Genomic DNA, 27779 nt, shown 5'->3' with positions numbered 1-27779 from the left:
CCTTGGTCCAACTAAAAAAAGACTCCTGTATTTGAACTTGACCTCCAACAAGTTGTGCTATTTGGGGAGGTTATGGAACCTTTCGAAGGTAGGCCCTGGCTGGAAAAAATGAGTCACAGTGGATAAGGGGGTTAAGCCTTAAAGGTCATAGCTACATGGAATGGTATGCTCATATAGCCAAAATAAATACTTCTCTCTTAAGCTGCTTCTTCTCAGGTATTAGATCACAGAAATGAGGAAAGTAACTGACATATCACCATTACAAAACAAACAAGCATTAACACAGAATCAACTGGAAAATATAAACCTTTTGGAAGCTGCTCAGTGCTGCTTTTGGGTCATCTTCTTTTAATGCTTTGGAATTATAGTACTGATTTTCCAAATCCACATTTGGTTCAGAGTTGCTGTCTTCAGAGTATTCCTGTGTATTGAAAAGAAAAACACCAAATAAGAGTAAAATAAAATTCAAGAATTGCACAGCAGAAAGTGAAAGTTAAGCCAGGTATGGTGGCGAATGGCTTTAGCCCTAGCACTCAAGAGGCTGAAGTAGGAAGATCACCATAAGTTCAAGGCCAGCCTGGGTCTACAGAGGGAGTTCCAGGTCAGCATGAGCTACAGTAAGACCCTACCTTGAAAAACACTCAAGACAAAGCAAAGAAAAGTGAAAGCTATTTTAAAAAACTATACATTTATACAGAAACAAAATAACCTGGAACACAAAGGTAAAATGTCATTGACATTTAATAATGGAGGAGGAATCAAGAATATAGTAGGAGAGAAATTATTTGAGATCAAAACAATAACTGGAATAGAATCAACACAAAAGTAGGAAGCAAAGAACTAATATTAGCTAATGACTGCCAATTCTATAGTGGTTACCCTTTGTTGGTTGTTGAACATGAGAAAAATCAAATTTAAATGTTCTAAGTGTTAACCTTTAATTCTGCAATCTAATTTTCCTATTCCCTAAGACTAAATTTTGTTATTCTAATATGGCCTAACTAGCTAGAATGATAATTTGTATGTGTTACTCTAAAGGGGCCAGAGTCATAGCTCAGTGCTTAATGTGCTTGCCTGTAAAACCCAAAGAACTGGGTTTGACAAGGTGGAGCCTGCATCTAAAGTTTGTTTAGCAGTAGCTATAAGCCCTGATATACCCATTCTCTCTCATTAATAAAGATAATATAATCACATGTTAATATTTTTATATGCATTTTTCTTATATGACTTTTAGATCACTATAATTTAACTAGCTTTAGAACAAAATCAAAAAAGCTAAAATGGACTTAAGTAATTTTGAGATTTTACCAACATATAAATTCATACATAGTGAAAATTGCTATGTAAGAAGGAAATACTGGGATAAAACAACTATGATACAGAAAGAGTATAAACAAGTTTAGCTAATAGTTACAATTAATTTAACAATAAAGATAAAACTCATGATGATTAGCAGAGTGAAAATTATTTTAGATGGCCACAAAGTAAAGATTATTTTTCTCTTCACCTATAAGTCACTACAATGAGGGAAGTTTATATCTAAATGAAGAACAGACTGGAGAAAAAGGATAAAGGTACTAGGTGCTAGAAAGATGGCTCAGCAGGTTAAAAGCACTTGCTTGCAAAGCCTATGGGCCATGGCTCAATTCCCCAAGACTCTACCTCAAAAAACAAACAAAGAGGGCTGGAATGATGGCTTAAGAGGTTAAAGCACTTGCCTGCGTAGCCAAAGGACCCAGGTTTGATTCCCCAGGATCCATGTAAACTAGATACACAAGGCGGCACATGTATCTTGAGTTCATTTATAATAGCTGAAGGCCCTGGCATGCCCATTCTCTATCTGCCTCTCTCTCTCTAATAAATAAATAAATAAATAAATAACCAAAAGAAAAACTATCTATGGAAATTTTTATGAGGTTTCACAAAGGCAGAAGAGTGAAGAAAGATACATTGAGTGTATTTAGAATTTAGAGGCTCAAACATCAAAAACAAAGACATATTTCAATAATCACAACACTGTATTGGGTGCCCTCTGGAGGACAATTATTTCCTCTCCTTGTGTGAGACCATGCGTGTCATTCAGTCTCACAAACTATAGATCTGAAATTCAGTTATGTCTCACACTTGAATCCCCTTCAAACATTTCCTTTGCAGACCAAACTGAGTGCTATGTGTGGTCTCATACAAGCACTGATGGGCTCAAAGCTGGGTTGGAAAGGTAAGTGAGTTTGTCTTGGATACAGAATAGAAGAGGGTTAAAAAATTATGTGCAAGAATAATATGCACATGGAAGGCAGCAGAAGACATCAGTGCAGTTACACTGTTGAAACATTTATAGTCTTAAGTGATTCTACCTTTACAAAGAATCTCAAAACCATCCATATCTCCTTTATCCCTCTTTGCACCCTTCAAGGAAGTATGTCGCCACAATCTGTAACAGCTTTTCAGTTCTCCTTTTTATCCCTGAAGTTCCAATCTCCTCCTGAACAGCCAGAATGGAGAATAGCTTCCCACACTGTCATGAAACAATTCCAAAATAATAGAAGCCTAACTCCTGACTGCATCTAAGCAGTCTCCTGTGGGTCTCCTTCCTCATTCACTTTCCTACAGCCACCTTGGTGTTCCTTCCACCTTTACATTCCTTGGTTTCTTGAACTGGCTATACACGATCCAGCTTCTTAAACTATGTTCCATGATCTGGCAGGGGTTAACTTAATATGGGGTGAAAATACTGGACAATGGTACAAAGGTTTTCAAAATCGAACACATAACAAATTCAAAGTGTTTCTGGCAGGGCTGACCTATGTGGCATTGCACAGCTGCAGCCCTGGTTCTGAACATGTGCACTTTGCATGCACATACTACCATGTCCCACAAAACCAAGGAATGCTCTAAAACACTCACCTCAGATTTGGAACTTAGAGAAATATAGTGATTTAATTACAAAAAACAGCCATTCCTCTTTGTGTTAAGTATCAAATCAGTGTATCTTTTGGATTGTACTGTATTAAGATATTTGATTTTTAAAACTGCTATTTGAGGGCTGGAGAGATGGCTTAATAGTTAGGGCACTTGCTTGTGAAGCCTAAGGATCCATGTTTGAATCTCCAAATCACACATAAACCAAATGTACAAAGGTGAGGCAACTGCAAGGTCACACACCCTTAGGGATTATGGCTTTATATGACTATCTGTTTTAATCCCCACAACTGCATACTTTGTGCTGGTTTTTATTGATTGTATATGTTACTCAGTTGAAGTTTAGAATTTGCCAGTAAATTATTCCTCCCAGTCCACTAGAATACTTGCTTAGCAAGCAAACTCAACACCTAAGATTATTTCTGTGGCTTGACTGGGGGACAAAAGCCACATCTGGCACTTTGAATTCATATCCTGAGGGTATATAGACGTGGATTGCTATGTTTGGAAACACTGCAGATAAGTAGAAAACCCAAGCTTCGAATCAATTCAGGATGCAAAAGTCACTACAATATAATACAAGAAACTTTACAATATAATACAAGAATCAAGACAATACAGTCACACCAAAAACTATAAATCCTTCAGAAATGATCACCAATGAGATTTTTTTTTTAGATGAAATGCCTGACAAAAATTTCAAAAGAAATGATGGTATCTATCTATGCTCGAAGAAATGAAGGGAATCAAAGAAGAAAACAAAGGAATTAAAGAAGAAAACAAACTTCTGAAAGAGAACATAGGAAACCACCTTAACGAAATAAAGAGATATGAGTAAGTTAATAGAAATACTGAAAAAAAAAAAAAAGCCAGACTGAAATCCTGACTCTGAAGAATACAGTCAATGAAATAAAAACTCTGTGGAAAGTCTCACCAGTAGAATGGATGAATGAGAGAATGGAGTATCTAAACTAGAAGACCAGGTTACAGATATAATCCCACAAAGAGAAAGACAAGCTACACGGCATGAATGGGAATTTAAAGATATCCAGGACACCATGAAAAGATCAAACATAAGATTCAGGGTATAACAGAAGAAGAATTTAAATCCAGAGGCTAGGTAGGTATTTTCAACAAAATGGTAGAAGAAAAATTTCCCCAAATTGGGAAAGAAATGCCAGTGCAGATACAAGAAGCTTTTTAAAACACAGACAAAACTTGGAAAGAACCTCTCCTTGCCATGTTATAATTAAACTACTAAACACACAAACCAAAGAAAATATATTGAAAGCAGTTAGAGAGAAAAAGCAAGTAACCTACAAAGGCAAACCCATCAGAATAACTGCAGATTACTCAACACAGACTTTAAAAGCCAGAAGGGTTTGGGATGATGTATTCCAAGTTCTGAAAGATAACAACTGTCAACCAAGATTACTCAATCCTGCAAAGCTATCCAATCAAATTGATGGAGAAATAAGGACATTCCACAATAAAAGCAGGCTAAAGTAATTTATGAAAACTAACGCAGCTCTACAGGAAATACTTGAAGGAATTCTTAATGCCAAAGAGAAAGCAAAACACACACAGGAGGAAATAGGAAAAAATAAACCACACTCAAATAACAGTTAAAACAAACGGGTAAAGAGAAAACAGGAACCCAACATGGTTCAGGGAAATTTTGCGGATGAGGGGGCAGAAAGAATGTCAGAGCCACATGTTGGGTCATGATATGCAGAGACATTTATCGTACCAATAACTGTGGGCTAACCCCACAATGCACGACCCATATACCTCAACAAGGAGGGGCCAACGGGGAGGGGTTAGGCCACGGATGAGCCTAATAATGGTACCAAACTGCCTGTATTTGCTGAATACAAAACTAATTTTAAAAAAAGGTCAAAAAAATAAAGTGTGAATAAGGAGGAAAAAAAAGAAAACAGGAAATACTACAAAATAAGAAGAATGGCAAGATTAAATGCATACCTTTCTTAATATCAATGGCCTAAATGCACCATCCAAAAGACATAGGCTTACAGACGGGATTAAAAGGCAGGACCCTGCAATTTGTTGCCTCCAGGAAACTCATCTCTCAATAAAAGAGAGGCACCAAATTAGGGTGAAAGGATGGGAAACGGTATTTCAAGCAAATGGGCCTACTAAAGTAAAGCAGGAGTTGGTATCCTAATGTCTGACAGGATAGACTTCAAACCAACATTAGCGAGGAAAGACAATGAAGGTCATTTTATACTGATTAAAGGAACACTCCAGCAGAAGAAGGACATTACAGTCCTAAACATATATGCACCTAACATGGGGGCTCCCAGTTTCACCAAACAAACACTGTTAGACTTAAGGCCACACATAACTTCAAACACAATTGTAGTGGCAGACTTCAATACCCCACTCTCATCAACTGACAGGTCATCCTGGCAAAAAACAAACCGAGAGACATCTGAATTAAATGATGTCATGGAACAAATGGACCCAACAGATATCTACAGAACATTCCATCCAAATGCTGCAGAATATACATTTTTCCCAGCAGCACATGGAACATTCTCTAAAATAGACCATATATTAGGACACAAAGCAAATCTCCACAAATATTGGAAAATTGCAATAATCCTTCATATTCTATCTGACCCCAATGGGATTAAACTGCAAATCAGCAAGAAAAGCTACAGAGCACATAGAAATTCATGGAGACTGAACAGTACACTATTGAATGATCAATGGGTCACTGAAGAAATCAAAAAGGAAATCAGTAAATTCATACAATCAAATGATGATGATGGTAATACAACATACCAAAACCTTTGAGACACAATGAAGGTAGTCCTAAGAGGGAAATTTAAGAAATTAGAGTTCACAAACAAAAATTTTAATGTTCCACCTTAAAGCCTTGGAAAAAGAAGAAAAAGGCAAACCAAAAATCAGTAGACAAGAAGAAATCATTAATATTAGGGCAGAAATTAATGCTCTAGAAACAAACAAACAAAAAAAAAATCCAAAGAAACAACGAAACAAAGAGTTGGCTTCACAATGGCTTTTGGTCACAGAGACCTACAAGGTTTCCCAAAAGAAGACAAATTTATGTCAGAGTGCTTGATGACCCACACCATAGGTTAGTGGTAAGACCCTACTGCTGAAGACACAATAATGGTTGGTGTGTATCATGGAGCGACATGCTTGGAAGCTGGAAGAGAGTCAGTCCCCAGACAGGGTGTCTAGTGACGGAAGGTGTTACAAGAACGACTGAGGGAGAACGACTAATATCTTCCCAAGCAACACATGATCTAACATACTTAGCAGCAAACAACCTGACGTGATGCACATACAAGTGCAATAGTGGTGCACAGCCATGGAGGGAAACCAACTGCTCTCGATTTGGCTAACTGATCTGCTCAGTGGAACAGAACCCATAACTGGAGCTGGGAAACAAGTCAGAAACATATCCAGAAATGAACCTGCTCTCCACTAAACTCTCTCTAAAAAACAATGGTTATCGAATTTACTTGAGGCTAACTTTACTCTCCATTGGAGAATCTGCTTCTCTTTTTCAGATAGTTGAGATCCTAAGGAGAAAACCACCCCATCATGCCCCAAAAGGGCCCCAGCTGAAACTAAGAATAATTGGGGAAACATGCAAGAATGCTGTTTTCTTGGCGAATCAGAAACCAGCACAACAGTGAAGGAGATAGACACAGAGAACAATCAATCCCTACCAAACCAGATATCCAGAGACACAGAGGTACCCAAGATCTCAAAATGGAAGCAGACCTACTATGAACCCAATATAGCTCAGGGAAATTTGTGGAAAAGAAGGTGGAAAGAATATAAGAGCCACATGTTGGGTCATGACATGCAGAGACATCTCCTACCCCAAACTAAAGGCTAACCCCACAATGCATGATCTATATACCCCAATAAGGAGGTCCCTGTGATGGGGAGAGGACAGGGAAGAGGCTAACAATAGTACCAACTTGACTATATTCACCGACTACAAAAATAAAAAAAAATGGAAAGTTTGAAAATCTGAAGAAATGGATGGTTTCTTTGATTCATATGACTTACCAAAAATAAATCAAGATGAGATAAACCATTTCAATAGACCTATAACAACTACAGAGGTCCAACTAACAAAAGGCCAGGCCCAGATGGATTCACTGGTGAATTTTACCAGACCTTCATGGAAGAACTAACACCAATGCTTCTCAAACTTTTCCATAAAATAGAAAAGGAAGGAATTCTACCAAACTCCTATGAAGCCAGCATAACTCTCATACTAAAACCAGGCAAAGACAGAAACAAAAAAGAAATTTCAGACCAATCTCCCTCATGAAAATAGATGCAAAAATTCTAAACAAAATATTGGCAAACAGAATAAAAGAATTTATCAAAAAGAATATTCAGCCTGACCAAGAAGGCTTTATCCCAGGGATGCAGGGATGGTTCAACATATGCAAATCAATAAATATAATACACTATATAAATGGTCTGAAGGACAAAAATCACATGATCATGTCAATAGATGAAGAAATGGCATTCGACAAAATCCAACATCCTTTCATGGTAAAAGTATTACTGAAGCTGGGAATAAAAGGAACATATCTCAACATAATAAAAGCTGTTTATGAGAAACCTACAACCAAATAATAGTAAATGGTGAAAAACTCGAAGCTTTCCACTAAATTCAGGAACAAAACAAGGGTATCCACTGTTCCCACTTTTATTTAATATAGTACTGGAAGCCTTACCTATAGCAATAAGGCAAGAGACACTCATAAAAGGGATACAAATTGGAAAGGAAGAGATCAAATTATCATTATTTGCAGATGATATGATTCTATACATAAAAGACCTTAAAAACTAACAGCAAACTGTTAGAGCTGATAAACACTTTTAGCAACATAGCAGGATATAAAATAATAAATACACACAAAGTAGTAGTTTTCTTATAGACTAACAACAAACATGCGGAGAATGAAGTCAGGGAATCTCTCCCATTCACAACTGCCTCAAAATAAATAAATAAATAAATAAATAAATAAATAAAGAAAGAAAGAAAGAAAGAAAGAAAGAGAGAGAGAGAGAAAGAAAGAACGAACGAACCTTGGAATAAACTTAACTAAGGATGTGAAGGAGCTCTACAATGAGATCTTTAAAACACTCATAAAAGAAATTGCAGAAGATACAAAGAAATGGAAAGGCATCTCATGTTCTTGGATGGGAAGAATCAATATTGTGAAAATGTCAATCTTACCAAAAGCAATTTACACATTTAATGCAATCCCCATTAAAATTCCAAAAGCATTCTTCATAGGAATAGAAAAAAAAAAAAAGAAACCCTAAAATTCATTTGGAAGCACAGCCAAAGGAACATACAACTGTCCAGTCAGAAATTGGCCTTGATATCCAGGACCTTGCAGTGCCTAGGAATACCCATACAAGACCATCATAGTAGGAGAAAAAGATAATGACATCAAATTAAAAGAGAGACTAATGGAGAGTGGGAGGGGATATGACGGAGAGGAGACTTATGAAGGGGAAAGTGGAGAAGGGGAGGAAAATACCATGGTTTGTTGTGTGTAAGTATCGAATTTGTTACTAAAATATATATTTTAAAAAATCATTAAAGGAATTCTGGTTTGGTATTAAGATAGAATTTCCAACTTTTTGAAATGGCCCTAAATATACTTGTGTCATTCTGTACTATGGATTTACATGAATTAATGTTCTCAGCACTGATGAATATAAAATCAAAATATCCACCAACTCTGAAAAGGTGTTCTATATCCTACAATATCAAATATTAATCTCAGCATGCAAGTTTGTTTTCATCTTTCATGACAAAATTATATATACCAAAGAACTGCTCCAAAATAAATTTCTTTATGATCAGTAAAGGTTTGATATGTATACTTATAGACCTATATACCTGGGGTTATGTAAAAAAAAATCACTGGGCAAAAAGGAGTCACAAAGGGAAAAAGTTTAACTCCAGATCAAGGACATATTTTAGATCTCATCTTAAATGCAGATTAAAGGGAGAATGTGTGTGTGGGGGGGGGCGGGGAAAATCATTTCTCTACTTGCCTGAACTTGCAACAAGCATAAACATTTCCAAAAATATTTAGAGTTATGTATTATCTGAGATACATCATATAACAAAAAAAATTCAAAACCTGACTAAAATTGTTCAGTAAGACCTGGAATATCAGTCAGTAAAGTGCTTGCTGTGCAAGTGTGAATTCAATCCCAGTGCCAGGAAGGCAAAGACAGGGAGAAAGAATCCTTGGAGCTGACTGGATAGTCTAGCCTCAATCAGTAAGCTCCAGATTTAACAAGAAATTGTCTCAAAGAATAAGGTGGAAGTTAAAAATTCCCAACCCTGGACTCTGGACTCCACAATGCACATGTGCACACACATATATAAGAAAAATGTTTAATAAGGCAGAGACAAAAAAAAAAAAAAAAAAACAGAGACAGAGGAATAGTTGGCTAAACCAGAAACTTATCTTTTAGCAACTCAGACCTTCAGAGGACAGCTCTAACCCTACAAATCAATGAAAAGTATTTCTGACTTATACATTTAAAAGTTTAAGATGTTAGACTCTCAAGGTTCATTTACTTTTTGGTTTCTTAGCCTAAAAGAGATTGTAAGAAATTAGGCCAGGATTCAAGATGAGGGATGTAGAAATTGAGAAGCACAACACATGGAAGTAGCAGAATTACAAAGTATGGAGTTCCCAGCAAAGTAGAAATGAAAATACTTTTATCAATTGAAGACACCAACTCTACCTGACAATTAGTAAACTAATAATTTGCTGAAACAAGATCATTTATGGTTCCCACCATACTATACTGAATGCCTTCTAAACTCAAGCAATGAATGACCTGTCATTGTGTATATGCAAATACATGCTAGCAATTAAATGCTGGGCACACAAATGCAGACTGAAAGTCCTTTATAAGACAGTTAAAACCTGTTGAGACAGGTAAATGACCACACAATGTAACCTGCCACAAAGGAGATACATACTGGGCTTAGTGACATTTCAAAACAGAACAATCCACAGAGGTAATTAGAACCTAATAAGAGTTGCTAGTGATGAGGAAGGGAAGCTAAAACAAAGCAACTAGCATGTACAAGATCAAAGAAGCTTGAAAAGGTATAACACATTGGAAAGAATTTGTGCTTAAGTATAGGATATTGGTAAAAAACCCATGAGATGAACTGATAAAAGTACAGAGGACAACAGATATCTAGCAAGGCAGATCCAATAGAGAGCTTTTCAAAGCCTTGGTTTGGTTTTGTTTTGCTTTTGGTTTTTTGAGGTAGGGTCTCACTCTAGCCCAGGCTGACCTGGAATTCACTATGGAGTCTCAGGGTTTTCAAAGCCTTTATAAGGAAAAACATCAGATTTGCATTTTACTCTGACACAAAAAATAGTCCATTGGCTACTACAAGAACTGTATGAGACAATGGAGGCTTGATTTCAAACAGCAGACTGAAGGAAAAAGGAAGAGACTGGAATAAACACATGTGAAAAATATTATTAAGCATATAAAAGTAAAGACACTACATGGGCACAAGTTAAAGGAAAATAAAGTTAACGAAAATAACTGCCAATGGCTTAGTAATGTAAGATGCCATTAGTGAGAACAAATGCAGAAGCATAAATTTCTGCTATACTTCTGTCAAATTAATGAGGCAACAACTTTTAAAAGTTTAAATGAAGTGCTTTTAATAAAAAGGTACTGAGAGAGAAAGGAAGGGAGGAGGATACTTAATAGGTTGATATTGTATATAGGTAATTACAATGATTGTAATGGGGAGGTAATATGATGGAGAATGGAATTTCAAACGGGAAAGTGTGGGGGTGGGGAGGGAGGGAATTACCATAGGATATATTTTATAATCACGGAAAATGTTAATAAAAATTTTAAAAAAAAGCATTAAAAAATGATTTTAAAGGCCCATCAATTTCATTATCATTGCAAGAGGTCATATGGCTGGAGACCAATAAAACACAATGATCTATTAAAAAAAAAAGGTACTGAAATTTTAATAAATATATGAAGAATGTCTAGCTTAAGCAACATGTATAAAAGAAACACTCCCCTGAACACTGTAAAGAGATTCAAAAACTTTTAAGTTCAATATTAGTTTTAACTTATCAAATAACTCATGTCCTGACATCTCTTCAAAGCAATATGTGATCCATCTACACTATTCGTACTTTTTCTTTTCTTGAAAAATACCACCCGATTTTAAAGGGCTGTTTGGGGGTGGTAATCTAGCTCAGTGGTATTACACTGTCAGGCAGAAGGCCTTGGATTCAAATCCTCAATAGTGGTGAAGAAAATCTCAGGTTATTAAAACTGCTGCTTTAACATAAATTGTACTTTTTCTTGGGGGGGTGGAAAGCATACTGAGAATTGAACTCAGGGCCTCACTGCTTCCACACTCAATCACTCAACCATATCATCCAGTATGGTTTTTTTTGTTTGTTTTTACTTCTAGAGATATCGTCTCACTAAATTTCCTAGACTGGCCATGAACTTCAGATCTTCCTGCCTCAGGTTAGTCTGCCTGGGATTATAGTCCTGTACCACCAATAGCTGGCAAATTATATTTTTAGAATTCTAAATGACTTCTGCTTCCTAAAACCTTTTCTTTTCCCCACTGAGGCTCTCTGGCATTAACACTCTTGGGAAACACTTAGCTTTGCAATGCATCTTAGCAAATTCAATTTTTCTACCCAGGCATACTTCTTTTTACATGACATGTATCTAAAACAGACTGTGTGATACTATTCTCACTCCTCTCACCTTCCTTATTGGGAATTTCTTAAAAGCAGGAATTTTCTTACTCATCTTTTGCATCCCAGAGATTAGGACACTACAAAGTTCTCAATAAATGTTTAATTGAAGACTGGTCTGACATTCTCAAACACCACCACAAAACAACCAAGGGTCAATTTTGACTATATGCTGGAATGTAGCTCCTGCTGAGTACAGCCACTTATGTGCAAAAAGTAGAGAGAGATGCGTCATTATCCTTAAACAAGGGATAAAAACTTTCATTCAAGTTAGTGGGTCAGAATTTGAATGCATGGTGTAAATCAGAATGACATTTTATGTTCCCTACACTTTCTATCTTCAAGCCACATTTTCCAGTGACAGAAGTCTTTCCATCTAGACTCCAGATCCCACTCTCCCACTGGACATTTAAGGACATTGCTGACTCCATGCTTCAGAATTCCTCCTTGTCAAGTTGGGGAGTCCTTGTAGGAAGTTTCCAATTCTCCCTGGAGTCCATGCATTCATTTTGAATATAAGGTACAAGTATAGATTCATTTTGGATAGTCATAGTTTAGAAATTTAAGTTACTATGAATTTGAATTTTATTAATTATTAAATGCATTTGTGTGCTTAATAATGACTGAACTTAATAATTTACTTGTTTGTTTTTCTTTTTTTTGTTTGTTTGTTTTTCGAGGTAGGGTCTCACTCTAGCCCAGGCTGACCTGGAATTCACTATGGAGTCTCAGGGTGGCCTCGAACTCATGGCAATCCGCCTACCTCTGCCTCCCGAGTGCTGGGATTAAAGGCATGTGCCACCATGCCCAGCTAATAATTTACTTGTTAAGGTGATCCCAGGTTGGCCTAGAATTCTTGATCCTTCTGCCTCTGCCTCTTTAGTCTACTGGCATGCACCAACACAACCAGCATAATTAGTCAATTTTAAGCATATAGAGGCTCTCTTCTACTACTTATTTTAGCTATCGTTGCTTGAAACTCTCAGATTCCTTTAGTGAGCTAATGCAATATGCTATGCTTTCTTTTTACTAAGAAGTTTAATACATGACCATACTGTAAACTTGTCCCATCCCCATTGGGTTACACTCTTATGTCTCCTCTCTCCATCCCTATTTTACTGAGGCCCCTCCTCAGTGGGATTATTGGTAATCACTGTGAGGTCATGAAGTTGGTTTCTGAGGGGAGAACAATGCCTTAGAAGGCTCTAAAAAAAATGGATTTATATTTCAAATCAATATTCTTACTTGAATAGTAGCTTTAAGAAGCAAAACCATTGCAATAACACTGACATGGAGTATCATAATGTTTCTGAAATTCTTAAGAAAACATTTTATTGGAGTAAAGTGTTTTTAACCTAAAATATTATGGTGGTGGTTTGAATGTAAATGTATGGTATCACCCAGACTCAGGTGTTTTATTTAGCTTGTAACTTGGGTCTTGTGCCACCTAGCTGGAGGAGTTGTCACTGGGAGTAGATCTTGGGCCCAACCCAAAGGCATGTTTGGGGCAGATCTGATTCTAGCCATAAGGTGTAGAAAGCAGGTTTGTACTCTGGAGTGTGTTGTGTTTGCTGGTGCTGGTGTTTTGGTTGCTACAATTTTCCTCTCTGCTTGGGTCTGTGAAAAGGGGCTTGCTGCTTCTGCCACTGATGGAACTCTTCTGGATCAATAAGCTTGAAATAAATCCTTATTCTCTCATAAATTGTGTCTGGTTTGGATGTTCATCCCAGCAATGTGGAACTGATAAGTAACATCCTGTTTGATAGTTCACCTTATTTATCAAGTCTACTTCAGTATAATTTTCAACTAGCTAAAAAGACAAGATCAAAACCTGTCTCTAGTAGAAGTTTTTTTTTTTTTCCCTAAAAGCTGCACAATGTTTACAGCATTGAAATAAGTGAAACTGTTGTCAATAGGGAGCCAGTTGAACAAAATGCTGTAGTTATACAATCTATGGAGCAGTAAAGGGGCTCTTCATATATGTAACACAAATTTAACAAGCAACGTGTAGAACAAGATGCTATATCCAATTAATAAATGGAAGGGGCTAAGGATATTTACTTGGTTGCTTATGATGCAAATGGAAACTTGAATATAAGGAAAAAGGAGAAGGGAATTTGTATGTGTGTGTGGGGGTATGTGTATGCGTGTACAAAACTTTGTGGTTCTGAGTTATATGTGTATACTGTTTTTAAAAGCTAGGTTAAAAATGTTGAGGTTCAGAAGACAACATAGAGGAACTCTAGCAGAATTCTGAGCAATGACAGAATCAGTTTGGTTTCCCAAAACCAAAGTAACATTTTTTTTTTATTACTTATAAGCTACAAACCTCTCCAACACAGATTCCCTGTGAAAAGTTTCAGTTTTTTTAAATTAAAATCACCAACAATTGCTTTCCAGATTTATTTCTATGTATTTTTTTACCACCTAAGAAAATAAACTTAATATATGAGAGATTATATGATCTTTAATAATTATTTGTTTTCCAAGGTATTGTCTTACTGTAGCCCCAAGCTATGGTGATCATTCCTACCTCAGTCTTCCCAAGTGCTGGTACTAAAGGCACGACAGTCAATATTTTTAAACCAGCTTGTCATTATTTTTTACACTCAACATGTATATGCCCACTGGATATATAGTGCAGTGACGACCCTTCATCTTTCTACTAATCTCATTAAAATGATGGAAAGAGCCAGGCGTGGTGGCACACACCTTTAATCCCAGCACTCGGGAGGCAGAGGTAGGAGGATTGCCGTGAGTTCAAGGCCACCCTGAGACTACATAGTGAATTCCAGGTCAGCCTGGACCAGAGTGAGACCCTACCTCGAAAAACCAAAAAAAAAAAAAAAAAAAAAGATGGAAAGAGAGTCTATAAGATGTTCTGTGGCTAAGACTCAACCCCCATACCACAACCAACAAGTAGACCCAAGAAGCAAAATTTGCAACTGGGGAGATGGCTTAGTGGTTAAGGCACTTGCTGGCAAAGCCAAAGACCCAAGTCCGATTCCCTAGTACCCACAGAAAACCATATGCACCAGGTGGTACACTCACTGGGAGTTTGCTTGCAGTGGCTAGAGCCCTGGAACACCCATTCTCTCTCTCTACTTCCTTCTTTCTCTAATAAGTATTAAAAAAAAAAGAAGAAGCAAAAGCCAGGCGTTGTGGTGCACACCTTTAATCCCAGCATTTGGGAGGTAGAGGTAGGAGGATCACTGTGAGTTTGAGGCCACCCTGACATTAAATAGTGAATTCTAGGGCAGCCTAAGCTAGAGTGAGACATTACCCTGAAAAACAAAAACAAATAAACAAACAAACAAAAAAACAAAAGGAAGCAAAATTTTCAAGGCATTAAAACTACTATATATTAGGGCTTGAGGGATGGCTTAGCAAGGTGTTTGCCTGCAAAGCCAAAGGACCCAGGTTCGATTCTCTAGGACCCAGATGCACAGGGGGGTGGACGTGTCTGGAGTTCATTTGCAGTGACTGGAGGTCTTGGTGCACCCATTCTCTTTCCCTCCCGCTTTCTGTCAAATAAATAAATAAAATATTAAAAACACAATAAATTTCTTTAAAAAAAAAAAACCCTACTATATATTAAGCATGGTGGCTCACACCTTTAACCCCAAAACCAAAACAAACAAAACTTCCCACATAAGGAAAACCAGACTAATAATCATTCATTTACTAATTTCAACTACGAGTTAAATACGAGAGATTTAATGGTGCTTACTGATGCTACGAATTAAATTAGGGAAATATAATGAGGCTCACAGCTTGGCAAAATATGTAAGTATGTGAAGCTATTCTTTTCATGGACAATGATTTCCATGCTACTTTTTTCAATAATTACACTTAAATGTATGATACCCTAACTAGATAGTAAGACTCTAAAGAGAAACTTAGAATGAAATCAGTTTGTCTTAAATTCTCTGTAAAAAAGGATTTACTATATATATTAAGTAACTTGATGTTACCATGACTAAATTGCCTAATTACAATAGATAACATACACTATTATAAGTTAACATTTTAAAGAGGGCACTTACTATTTATCATGATTAGTTCAGCAAATAATCTACAAATCTACATTGTTTGCACTGTATTAAAAGGCATTTTCTAGCACCATCTCCTACTGCTACATGAATTACAGTGCTTACAAAATGCCTGCTCCTACCTCTTATCAAAATTAAACAGATCTTAGAAATAAGAGCTCAAATATATTAAATTTCTTCTACATTTGTTTCTTCTTTCAAGTTTGTTCTCTCTTAAATACTGGGCAAAAATTATTTACTTTTTTGAATTAAAGAAATAAGAAACAGATTTTTAGTTTTATAGGTCATATCCTAGCTACCTATTTGCAATAGACAAGGCAAATACAAAAAGTGCACCATGGGGGCTGGAAAGATGGCTTAATGATTTAGCACTTGCCTATGAAGCCTAAGGACCCGGTTCAAGGCTTGATTCCCCAGTACCCACGTAAGCCAGATGCACAAGGGAGTGCATGCATCTAGAGTTCATCTGCAGTGGCTGGAGGCCTGGTGTGCCCATATTCTCTCTCACCCTGCTGCTCTCGAATAAATAAAATAAAAATAAACGGTATTAGGGCTGGAGAGATGGCTTAGCGGTTAAGTGCTTGCATGTGAAGCCTAAGGACCCCAGTTCCCCAGGTCCCACGTTAGACAGATGCACAAGGGGGTGCACACATCTGGAATTCGTCTGCAGTGGCTGGAGGCCCTGGTGCGCCCACTCTCCCTCTCTCTCTCTCTCCCTCTCTACCTCTTTCTCTGTCTGTCGCTCTCAAATAAGTAAATAAAAATAAACCAAAAAAAAAAAAGAAAAATAAACGGTATTAAAAAAAGTGCTTCATGGCATTAAAATTTACCAATGGATAATGAATTTAAGACAGGCTGAGGATTACTGCACTCAGAAGTACTCATAATGCTACTTAACATTTTAACTAAAATGTGATAATTATCTAACACACACATTAAAAAAATAGGGCAACTGAACTGGGCGAGGTGGTACAGGCCTGTTATCTCAGCTGAGACAGACAAATGCAAGTTCAAGGCCAACCTCAGCAACTTAATGAGACCTTTTCTCAAGGGAAAAGAAGATCCCATTAGACAGCAAATCATTTGTGAAGGCTTTTTAAATAGGAACACAAAAAAGACTGATGTAAAAACAACTATTCAAATAAAATACAAATGTCTGGCAGTATGTATGCATGAAATGGCAATCAGCCTCTTTCATCTTTTTAAACTCAATGATTGAAGGATATTAACTACAAAATAAAAAATAAATTACTAAAAAGTTATTACACCCCCAAAAAAAGGAAGCCTAACAGCTTCTAGCTCATGACTGGGCATCTAGAAGGTTATTTACATAAGAAATGGAGGAGGGACAGAAGAACTATTCAACAAAGTGCTTAAAAACAGCTTAAGTAGTAGTGTAAAATCTGAAGCTTTTTGTTAAGACTATTTTTAAAAAATAGAAACATATTTAACTTTACTGTACTACACAGTAAAGGCACTAGAAAGCTGGGGAATAGAGCCAATTTCAAGCATTTTATGTTCAATTAATACTCTTGAAAAACTCAATGGGGTACTTCATGGGATGGTTAAGATTCTGAAAGGCATTCCTACACTGCATTTTCAATAGTCACCCTCAAGTAAACCACAGTGGTAATAAGTTGTGTGTTCAATACACTATTAGTTAAGATAAGCAAAGATATTTAAAAACACTACCACCTTAAAAAAAAACCTAAACATTTGAAAGAAACACTGACAGTCACAAAACTATTTACAATAGAAATTAAACAAAAAAAACCTCGTTTAATTGCAAGTTGTTACTAAACTGGGGGGAAGAGCCTGCAACTAACTGCCTTGGTTTGGACAAACCTTCATCAGCAAAACCCTACGTTTGATTTCAAGAATTACCAAACTCTGTCTCTATTATGACTTTCAAGTAACTAGAAGCATTTCCTTTAGCAAATTATTCATTCTTTTCAAAAACTAGAAATGACTTACGGATTCACCTATATGAAGAATTGTAAGTCACACTTCTTAAAGAATGTAGTTCACAACTTGACAAAAAGGCATCATCACCATAACATACAAGAAAACAAAGAGAGTCAGTGCTAATAATTGGTGAAGATTTCTTAGTTTCCTCACACGTGTGTTTTTGAATATCAGTAAGAAACACAACCAGGTTTTTATGCCTGCAAATTCCCTCAAAAAGTGAGCCCTTTTTTAGAAAATCAACATTCAACTAAATAAAGTCGTTACTTCCATGCTGTTAACGAAATCTTAAATCTGGGACAGATGTTCAATTCCTTTATCAGCCGTAACTTCCATCTAGGCCCAACAATAACAAGTGACCACCAACCTTCCTCCTGAGTTTTGTTTTTCCTCTTTTTAAAGAACCAAACATTGTTTTCTCTCTTTTTAAAGAACCAAACAAGTAGTTCGATCCCCTTTTTTTCCTCAGCTGCTTTTGCAGTCTCCAGCACCTTTTCCTTAGACCCCCCCAGTGACCCAGGAGAAGCCTACCGAATGTTTCGGGGCCCTCAGGGAGCGCGGGGGCACTGTGGCCACAGCCTTTGGGCCCAGCTCCGTGCAGGCGCGGAGAGCTGCCCCGAACGCAGGGCCCAAAGGGGACGGCCAGGCCCAGACCCGCACGGTCCCCGCCTGGGCTCACGCGGCGGGGAGGAGGCCCAGGCGCCGAGAACCGCCGCCAGCGTTCACCCGGGTGGTGCTTTAACTTGGAGGGCCCGGGCCCTCTCCCCTCCCCCACGCTGGAGAGGCCGGGCCCAGGCCGGGTGCGGGAAGGGGAGGAGTAAACCCGTCCTGTCACCGCGCCGCCAAAAGCGACGAGAGGCACTCGCTGTGCGAGGGAGGCCGCCGCCTCGGTCTCGGCCCGCAGAGCCAGACACCATTTCCAGCCCCAGGGTCCAGTCCCCTGCGCCTCACCAGGTCGTAGTCCTCCTCATCATCGCACATGAAATCATCCTCCATGTCAGACATCTTGGCCGGGAGTGGGGGCGCGGAAGGGGGAGGAGAAATTGGAGACAACCTCCTCCCACAATCCTCCGCGGCTCACAGGCGTCACTCCCAGTTTCGCCTCGTCTTCCGGTCGCTAATTAGAGGAGCTGAGTTTGCTCCGGAACCTATGCGCTGGGCAGTAAGAGGGTTTCATACGACGGCAAATGGGAATGCACCGCCCCTCTCTTCCTGCGAAACCGTTGATGCCTTAGCAACTGAACCTAGCTACGGGGTAATCCGTTTGTCCCAATCCCGTCCGAGGAGACTTTGCGTTCACCTCTGGCAATTTCCGGCTTCTTAGGTGAGGGTACGTTCTCATACCTTGCCTGGGACTCTGGAAACGTCCCATTCGGTTGAAAGTAAGGAGAAGCCTAGGTCCAGGAAAAGACTGACAAGCCCGTGCTATGGGAAGGTAGTATGCTTTCTGCTGTTGCTGTCCATGAACACTTAGTACACGTGTTGCCGGAGTGCTCCCGTGATGCTTAGAGCCACACAGTTCGCATGTAATTTTTGCTGTATTTGTCATTGGGAAAACAGTTCTGTAGATTAAGTTACTCGTCGAATTATAAACCGACCTAAACTGCCCTCAGTAACACTGGATAGCTTTTGTTGTTGTTGATGATGCACAAAACCATTACAAATTCAAAATGAAGAAAAAATAAAATAGAAATAAACTGGAAAAAAACCCTGCTTTTTAAATAAATGTCACTTTCCTTGTAAAAATCCAGTTTGGGCCACTGAATATCATTAGCATTTTATTTTTTTTTATTTTTTCCTTTTTGTATTTTGTGATGCTAGGGATGGAACTCAGAGACTCGCTCATGCTAGGCAAGCGCTGGGTTAGAGTTACGCCTCCAAACTGACACTGGTTGCTTTTCCCTAGGGGGGAAAAAATCCCAGGAGGATTTGCAAGTAGGATTAAAAAAAAAATCACATGGATTAATCTTATTGGTCTTAGTAAAAACTATAAATCATTATGGTGAAAGTAATACCAGGCTGAAGAGGTGGCTTAGCAGTTTAGGACCATGCTTGCAAAGCCTAAAGACTCAGGTTTCATTCCCAAATACCCAACAGTAAGCTTGATGCACTAGGTGGAGCATGCGCCTGGAGTCTGTTGTGCAGAGGCTGGAGGCCCTGGTGCACCCAGTCTCTGTGCATCTCTTTCTCTCTCAAATAAATACATTAATTAAATATTTTTTAAAAGTAATAGTATCTTGGTCTGGAGAGATGTCTTAGTGCTTAAGGGCTTGCCTGTGAATTCTAAGGATCCCGGTTCGAGGCTTGATTCCCCAGGATACACGTTAGCCAGTTGCACAAGGGGGCGCAGGCATCTGGAGTTCATTTGCAGTGGCTGGAGCCCTGGTGCACCCATTCTCTCTCGGTCTCTCTCTCTGTCTCTCTCTCTCTCTCTCCCTCCTGTCTCTCTCTCTGTGTGTGTATCTGTGGCTCTCAAATAAATAAATAAAAATAAAAACCAAAAAAAAACTAATAGTATCTCATGTATAAACACCAATAGCTTTTCTAATAGCCTTTTCTTCTCAGTGTATTTTTATTTATTTGTGTGTGTGTGTGTGTGTGTGTGTGTGTGTGTGTGTGTATGCTTCAGGGTCTCTTGCTGATGCTATCAATCCAATGCTTTTGTGGCTGTATGTGCAAGTATATGCCTTTAACCACTGAGCCATCTTCCCAGACCTCCGTATTTTCTCATGAGAAATTTCAAACAAATAAATCTGAAAAAATAGTAGAGTGGAAACATGTATCTCTATTATCAGCTTTTTTTTTAAGTTTATTTATTTATTTATTTATTTATTTATTTGAGAGCGACAGACACAGAGAGAAAGACAGATAGAGGGAGAGAGAGAGAATGGGCGCGCCAGGGCTTCCAGCCTCTGCAAACGAACTCCAGACGCGTGCGCCCCCTTGTGCATCTGGCTAACGTGGGACCTGGGGAACCGAACCTCGAACCAGGGTCCTTAGGCTTTACAGGCAAGCGCTTAACCGCTAGGCCATCTCTCCAGCCCTATTATCAGCTTTAATTATGTATTCCCTAATTCAATTGAAAGATACAGATAAAATGGCATATTTAGTTGCTATATGTGTATTTCCCAAATAACATAATCATTGTGTATAAGATTAATAATTCCATGGTATCATTTAATCTCCAGTCTATTCAGTTTCTCTACTAAATATAGAAGCTTAGATTTGAGAGAACCTTTAATTCTACCATCTTAGCATTCAGAGCTTCTCATGCGCCACACTAAAGACTTCAGTGGTCCTTGAGTGGAGTTCAGGTATCTGTACTATAGCTTTAAAATGAAGTAAAACCTCTCAACAACTGTGGTGACTTATTGTACCTCACACTCAGAAGTTAGAGTGGTAAATCGCATCACAATCATCTATAATTCTTCAAAAGGGCAGATAGAATCTCAAGGTTACAAGGTTTATTGACTCATACTTTTTGATCATACAAATTGATTGTTAACCATAGGCAAGCTGATCACATGAATAAAATGGAATGTTGACTTACATTGCATTTATTCATATGCTATACTGTTCTTTTCTTGATTTAAAAAATATTATTTATTTGCAAGTGGAGGGAGAGAGACATGGGAGAGAGAGAGAATGGGCATGCTAGGGCCTCTACCCACTGCAAATGAACTCTCCAGATGCATGTGCCCCTTGTGCATATGGCTTATGTGTGTTCTAGGGAATCAAATCTGGGTCCTTTGGCCTCACAGACAAACGCTTTAACCGCTAAGCCATCTCCCCAGGCCCTTTGTTTTTTGATTATTTTAAAAATTTTATTTATGTTCTTTTAATATAATGAATTATTCCTAAATGAGGGAAGAATTGTTTGAGTAGGGTGGTGACCAGAAGAATAGAAATGTGAAAACTAAAGTTCAAGCCTTGTGTTTCCTTGGTGATCATAAAATTTATTAAGGCCAGTTGAAAGATTTAATAAGAGCAATTAAAAAGACATTCATTGTGTTAAGTGTAGTACTTGGTTAAATGAATTAGTGAATTTATCTTTTTATGCAAGATAATGCCCTTACATCTATCTCTATACATCAAAATACTTTTCAATCCATTGAAAGTCTGTCTATGGAATGTTATCATTAGTGAGATGGTGTATTAAGTTCATATTTAATGTATATAATGTAATTAATTTTGTTACTTGTGAAATTATTGTTATACTAAGATAATGACCATAAACTGTGATGGTTAATCTGATTGTCAGCTTGACAGTATTTAAAATTACCATGGGAAAAAACTTTGGGAATACCTGTGAAGAATTTTCTAGATTAGGTTAATTGAAGTGGGATGACCCACCCTAACTGTGGGCAGTACTGTTCCCTGGGCTGGGGTTCAAGAATAGATAAAAAGGAGAAAATCTAAGAGTCAAAGGAAGGGGCAGAGTGCTTTGCAATGCTAACTTCTAGACACAAAATGGCCATGGCCATAGCAGTGGTTGATGCTGCCTACATAAGACTTACAAAACAGGAGGGGGAAAATGATGAGATCAAAATAGAAGACTAATTGGGAAGTAGAAGGGATTTAGTGGAGGGAGAATTTGGGAAGAAAAGCTGGGAAGTTGGTGGGAGTGATTGTGATCATGATATATTGTCTGTGTATATGGAGGTTGTCAATAAAAGTTAAAAAACTTTTTTTTTTTTTTTGGTTTTCTGAGGCAGGGTTTCACACTTGCCCAGGCTGACCTGGAACTATGTAGTCTCAGGATGGCCTCAAACTCATGACAGTCCTTCTACCTTTGCCTTCCGAGTGCTGGAATTAAAGGCATGTGCTACCATGGCTGGCCTTTTTTATTTTTAATTATTTTTTATTTTTTTGTTTATTTTTATTAACAACTTCCATGATTATAAAAAATACCCCATGGTAATATCCTCCCTCCCCCCACTTTCCCCTTTGAAACTCCATTCTCCATCATATGCCCTCCCCATCTTAATCAGTCTCTCTTTTACTTTTGATGTCATGATCTTTTCCTCCACTTATGATGGTCTTATGCAGGTAGTGTCAGTTACTGTGAGGCCATGGATAATCCAGGCCATTTTGTGTCTGGAGGGAGCATGTTGTATGGAGTCCTGCCCTTCCTTTGGCTCTTACATTCTTTCTGCCGCCTCTTCCGCATTAGACCCTGAGCCTTGGGAGGTGTGATAGAGATATTGCAGTACTGAGCACTGCAGTCATTTCCTTCCACCACCATGATACCTTCTGAGTCGTCCCAAGGTCACTGCCATCTGAAAAGAGAAGATTCTCTACCAAAAGTGAGAGTAGCATTAATATAAGGGTGTGAACATAACAGAAGTGCTTACTGGGCAATTTGATAAGCTTTTTTGTTTTTTATTTGTTTATTTGCAAGCAGAGATAGAAGAGAGACAGACAGAGAGAAAATAGGCATGACAGGGCCTGTAGCCATTGTAAACAAACTCCAGATGCATGTGGCCCTTGTGCTTACGTGGATCCTGGGAAATGATCCTGGGAGGCTTTATAGGCAAATGCTTTAACCACTAAGCCATCTCTCCAGCCCTAAAAGTCACTTTTTAAGAAAGGAGAAAATGAGTTGACCACTAGCATTCATTGCTGTCTGCTTTCTCAGTGGGGACTGAATGTGACCAGCTGCCTTGAACTCCTGCTGACATGCCTTCCCCACTATGATGGATTGTACCTTCAAAATGTAAGCAGAAAACCATGTATGGTGGTGCACACCTTTAATTCCAGCTCTTGGGAAGCAGAGGTAAGAGGATTGCCATGAATTTTAAGTCAGCCTGGGCTAGAGTGAGACCCTGCCTTGGGGAAAAAGAAAAAAATGTAAACTGAGATAAACCTTTGCTTCCCTAAGTTACTTCTTATCATGTATATGGTCACAGTAATGGGAAAGTAACTAATATATAAAGCACTGATATTTCTTCATAGATTTCTCACAGAGATTCTTTGATCATCCATTTTCTCATCCATTTCCATTTATCGTAGGCAACAACTAATCTACCATTCATCACTATAGATTAATTTACTTCTTCATCAACTTTAGATAGCCTCCACTTACCTGGCTTCTTCTATTCAGTGCAGTTATTTTGAAGTTCATCCATGGGCTTGCTTGCATTGACTTATTACATGTGTTTGTTGCTGAATGTTCCATCATGTGAGTATACCACCCTTGATCTTCCTACTAATGCACACATGGAGTTTTTATAAGTAAAGCTGCTAAGAGAATTTGGATACAAGTTTTTGTGTGAATTTTATTTATCTTGGAAATGTGGTAGAAATTTTCTAGGATGGTATATTAGCTTCACCATTTGATAACTTGATAAAAACAATTCAATCATATGGGAGTATATATTTAACTTTTTCAATTTGATTTTTATTTATTGGTACATGTGTGCTAGGGTAGGGGAGAGTGACAGGGACTCTTGCTGCTACAAACTTGACAATGCACCTCTTTGCATCTGGCTTTATGTGAGTGGGAGGGAATTGAACCTTGGCCAGCAGCCTTTGCAAGCAAGCACCTTTAACCACTAAACAATCTCCTCAGACCATGTCTATCTAACATTTTAAGAAACTCTCAAATTGTTTTTCTAATATTTTTATCATTTAGCACAAGTAGCAACATTATATAAGAGTTCTAGTTGTTCCACAACCTTGCCATGAGTTAGTATGGTTAAGGCCATTTTAATTTTGACCTCTTTAGCATGACTATTGTAGCATTTCATTGTTGTTTTGATTTGCAGTTCCTTAAAGACTGATGTTCACCTTCATTTGGAAAAAAAAAAGTGTGTGTGTGTGCATGTGCATGTGTGCAAGCAGGGGTGTGTGGAGTCCAGAAGACAACTTTGGGTGTCATTCCTCCTGCAACCTTTACCTTCACCATGTCTGCCTTTATTGTGTGGGTTCATTCTCAGGATCAAATTCAAATCCTCATGTTTTCACAATAAGTATTTTTCTGACTGAGCTATCTCCCTAAACCACTTTTAAAGTATTTTTTTTAATCTTCCTTTACTTTGTGTGTGTGTGTGTGTGTGTTGGGGGAGGACACATGCATATCTTGGTATGCGTGTGGAAGTCAAGGGACAACCATAAGGTGCCTGTGCTCTTCCTCCACCTTCTTTGATGAGTGTTTTCTGCGTTAACAAACAAAGGCCAGCAAGCTTCAGGTTCTCCTGACTCTTGTGCTTTGGGACCACAGAAGCATGGGCCACTTTGATCCAGCTTTATGTGGGCGGGCAGGATCAAACTTGGGTACACAGGCTTTGTAAGCAAGCACCGTTAAACACTGGGCCATCTTCCAGCCTCTATCTGCTGAGCCCTCTCCTAGCTTCTAACCACTAAGCAGTTTCCCAGCCTCTAACTTCCTTGCCTATTTATTAACTGGATTGTTTATCTTAATACATTGAGTTTTATTTAATTTTTATGATGTATTTAAGAAATCTCAGGTACATTCTAGGATGGTAACATTTTATTTGTTTAAAAGCAGGGTATATATTTCCTTTTGTAAAGATAGTATCCTACATGAAGTAGGAGAGCCAGGACCAAAAGGAGTGTGCATGTACAATTGCACTTATCTCACATTAGCTCTCCCATATATTTCTAGTCACTTACATACAATATTTTACCTTTTCCTTTAAAGATTCTTTGTTTTATCTTCTAGAAGTTTTAAGAAATTGTTACGTGTATATCCATGATCCATTTTACATTAATTTCATGTAAGCTGGGAATGGCTCATGCCTGTAATTCCAGCACCTGTGATGATGAGACAGTGGAATTGTCACAAGTCTGAGGTTAATCTAGACTGTATAGTGAGTTCCAGGCAAGCCTGGGCTGCAGAGATAATGTCTCAAAACACAAAATTAATTAATTTTGTTATCTTGCATTGTGATTATTTTGCCTATTGCTTTTTAAAGTAAAAGCATAAATATTATTTATTTCTGAATCACCTGTACCTCACCATACTTCACACATAGAAAATTCTCAGATGCTTAAGTGAACTCTAGCTTTTGTGCCTTTCTATGCTTGAGCCATGGTCATCCCATATTGGCTTATGTTTTGGCATCTTTCAAATATCACATTGAGGGCTGAAGAGATGGCTCAGTGGTTAAAGGTGGTTGCTTGCAAAGCCTAACAGCCCAGGTTTGATTTCCCAGTACCCACATAAAGCCACAAAGTGGGCCATGCATCTGGAGTTCATTTGCAATAGAGAAAGTGCTGGTATACTGATTCTAACTCTCTCCCAAAATAAACTAAATATTAAAAATATATTGAAACAATGATTGAGATGGGGAGGTAATATGATGGAGAATGGAATTTCAAAGGGGAAAGTGGGGGGGGGGGAGGGAATTACCATGGGATATGTTTGTATAATCATGGAAAATGCTAATAAAAATAAAAAAAATAAAAAAAGAGTAAAAAAATATATTGAAGTTTTTGTCTCACATTTATTAATACAGGCTGAACATTATGTGGAGAGAAAAGGATTCCTTATATATTAGTCAAGGGGACTGTAAAATGGTGGCATACTTAGGTTCACTGAGAAAAGAGTTTAATAGAAGATCTATTTACAGAGATGCTGACAAAATGAAGAGAAACAAAGAAGGTGAAATTCACAGACACTAACAACAGGCTGGAAGTCATTACTATAGTGCATTGCTTCTTGAAGGTAATAATTGAAGGGGCACAAGAAAGAAGAGCTTTAATAGAGCCCAGATTTCTACAAGAACAGATGCCATATTAGGTAGGACCTGCTTTGAAGTGAAGGCAACCAAGGACCAACAGCTGCAGCAGGAAAGTCTGCTCTCTCTGTATCTATGTAAAGCAGGGTATACATTTCCTTGTATGAAGGTAGCATAAACATCTCCCTTCTATACTGAGAAAAGAGTAATCAGAAATGACTACTGGATATTTGGAAATGACTATTCTGAACACTTTTCTTCTGTAAGTTCTCACATGTGTCCTACTTACTGAGCAACAATATATTGCTCTTTATTAGGCTCTTGATCATAGTTGCTTATCTTCTATTCTCATATATATCCTACTCATTGCTCCACAACATAATACATTTTATTAAGCTCATGATCACAGTTGCTTATTGCCTATTAGTTCTCACTTGTGTCCTATTCACTGCACCATTATGTGTTAGGCTCCAGGTCACAGTTGTGTTTGGAGTTTTCACTTATTTTATGTGAATCCTAATTTGTACAAAACTTAAAATATTAATAAAATTTTTATGCTATATTTTTGTCTTTTGTCAGTTTGGACTGTAGTCTGGTTACCATTTAGATAAGAGTCTCCCAAAGACCCATGTGTAACATGGTTCCCAAATTAGTACTATGGGGAGGGCTTGGAATACTGAGAGATGGGGTCCAGCAAGAAGCTGTAGGTAATTGGGAACATGTTGAAGGGGATAATAGACACCACTGCCCTTTTCCTTTCTTTTGCTTTCTGGCCATGAGATGAGCAATTATGCCCCATCATGTGCTTCTACCATGATATGCTGTCTTGCAATGGTTATAAATCACCAAAGTGTGCTTGCTCGCTCATTCTCTCTCCTGCTCGCTTGTTCTCTCTCTCTGTATGTGTGTATGTATGTATGTATGTGCATATGTATGTGTGTGTGTGTATATATATATATATGTATATATATACACACATACATATATAAATATATATATATACATATACATATAAATATATATATAAATATATATATACATATACATATATATAAATATATATATATGTATGTGTGTGTATATATATAGATAGATAGATAGATAGATATTTATTTATTTATTTATTTTTATTTTTGAGGTAGGGTCTCACTGTAATTCAGGCTGACCTGGAATTCACTATGTTGTCTGTCTCAGGATGACCTTGAACTCATAGTGATCCTCCTGCCTCTGCCTCCCAAGTGCTGGGATTAAAGGCGTGAGACATCACACCAGGCTCAGAGCTGTTTGATCACAGACCCAGCCTCTGAAACTATGAG

General features: G+C 38.0%; 1 protein-coding gene and 1 long non-coding RNA gene across 4 annotated transcripts in view; one reads left to right on the top strand and one right to left on the bottom strand.

The window, feature by feature from the left end:
- Positions 1-18841, bottom strand: part of Cops2 (COP9 signalosome subunit 2) — a 41053-nt gene extending 22212 nt beyond the window's left edge. For both annotated transcript variants that reach the window (XM_004669732.3, XM_004669733.2), the window contains exons 1-2: positions 18713-18841; positions 308-421 (exon numbers count right to left, since the gene is read on the bottom strand). In XM_004669732.3, coding sequence (XP_004669789.1) covers positions 308-421; positions 18713-18766 — 168 coding nt within the window. In that variant the 5' untranslated portion in view covers positions 18767-18841. The remainder of the gene's footprint in view (positions 1-307; positions 422-18712) is intronic.
- Positions 18842-18937: 96 nt separating this feature from the next.
- On the top strand, positions 18938-26984 carry LOC123462961. Of its 2 annotated transcripts, XR_006638590.1 has the most exons (4): positions 18938-19085; positions 23400-23537; positions 23865-23942; positions 26356-26984. It is a non-coding gene; the product is annotated as an uncharacterized LOC123462961 (long non-coding RNA). The 2 variants fall into 2 exon arrangements; XR_006638589.1 differs by lacking the exon at positions 23865-23942.
- Positions 26985-27779: the final 795 nt, after the last annotated feature.

Source organism: Jaculus jaculus, chromosome 8 (genome assembly GCF_020740685.1).
Source record: "Jaculus jaculus isolate mJacJac1 chromosome 8, mJacJac1.mat.Y.cur, whole genome shotgun sequence".
NCBI lineage: Eukaryota > Metazoa > Chordata > Mammalia > Rodentia > Dipodidae > Jaculus > Jaculus jaculus.
The sequence above is the reverse complement of the archived record's forward strand: the minus strand, read 5'-3'. Positions and strand labels throughout refer to the sequence as shown.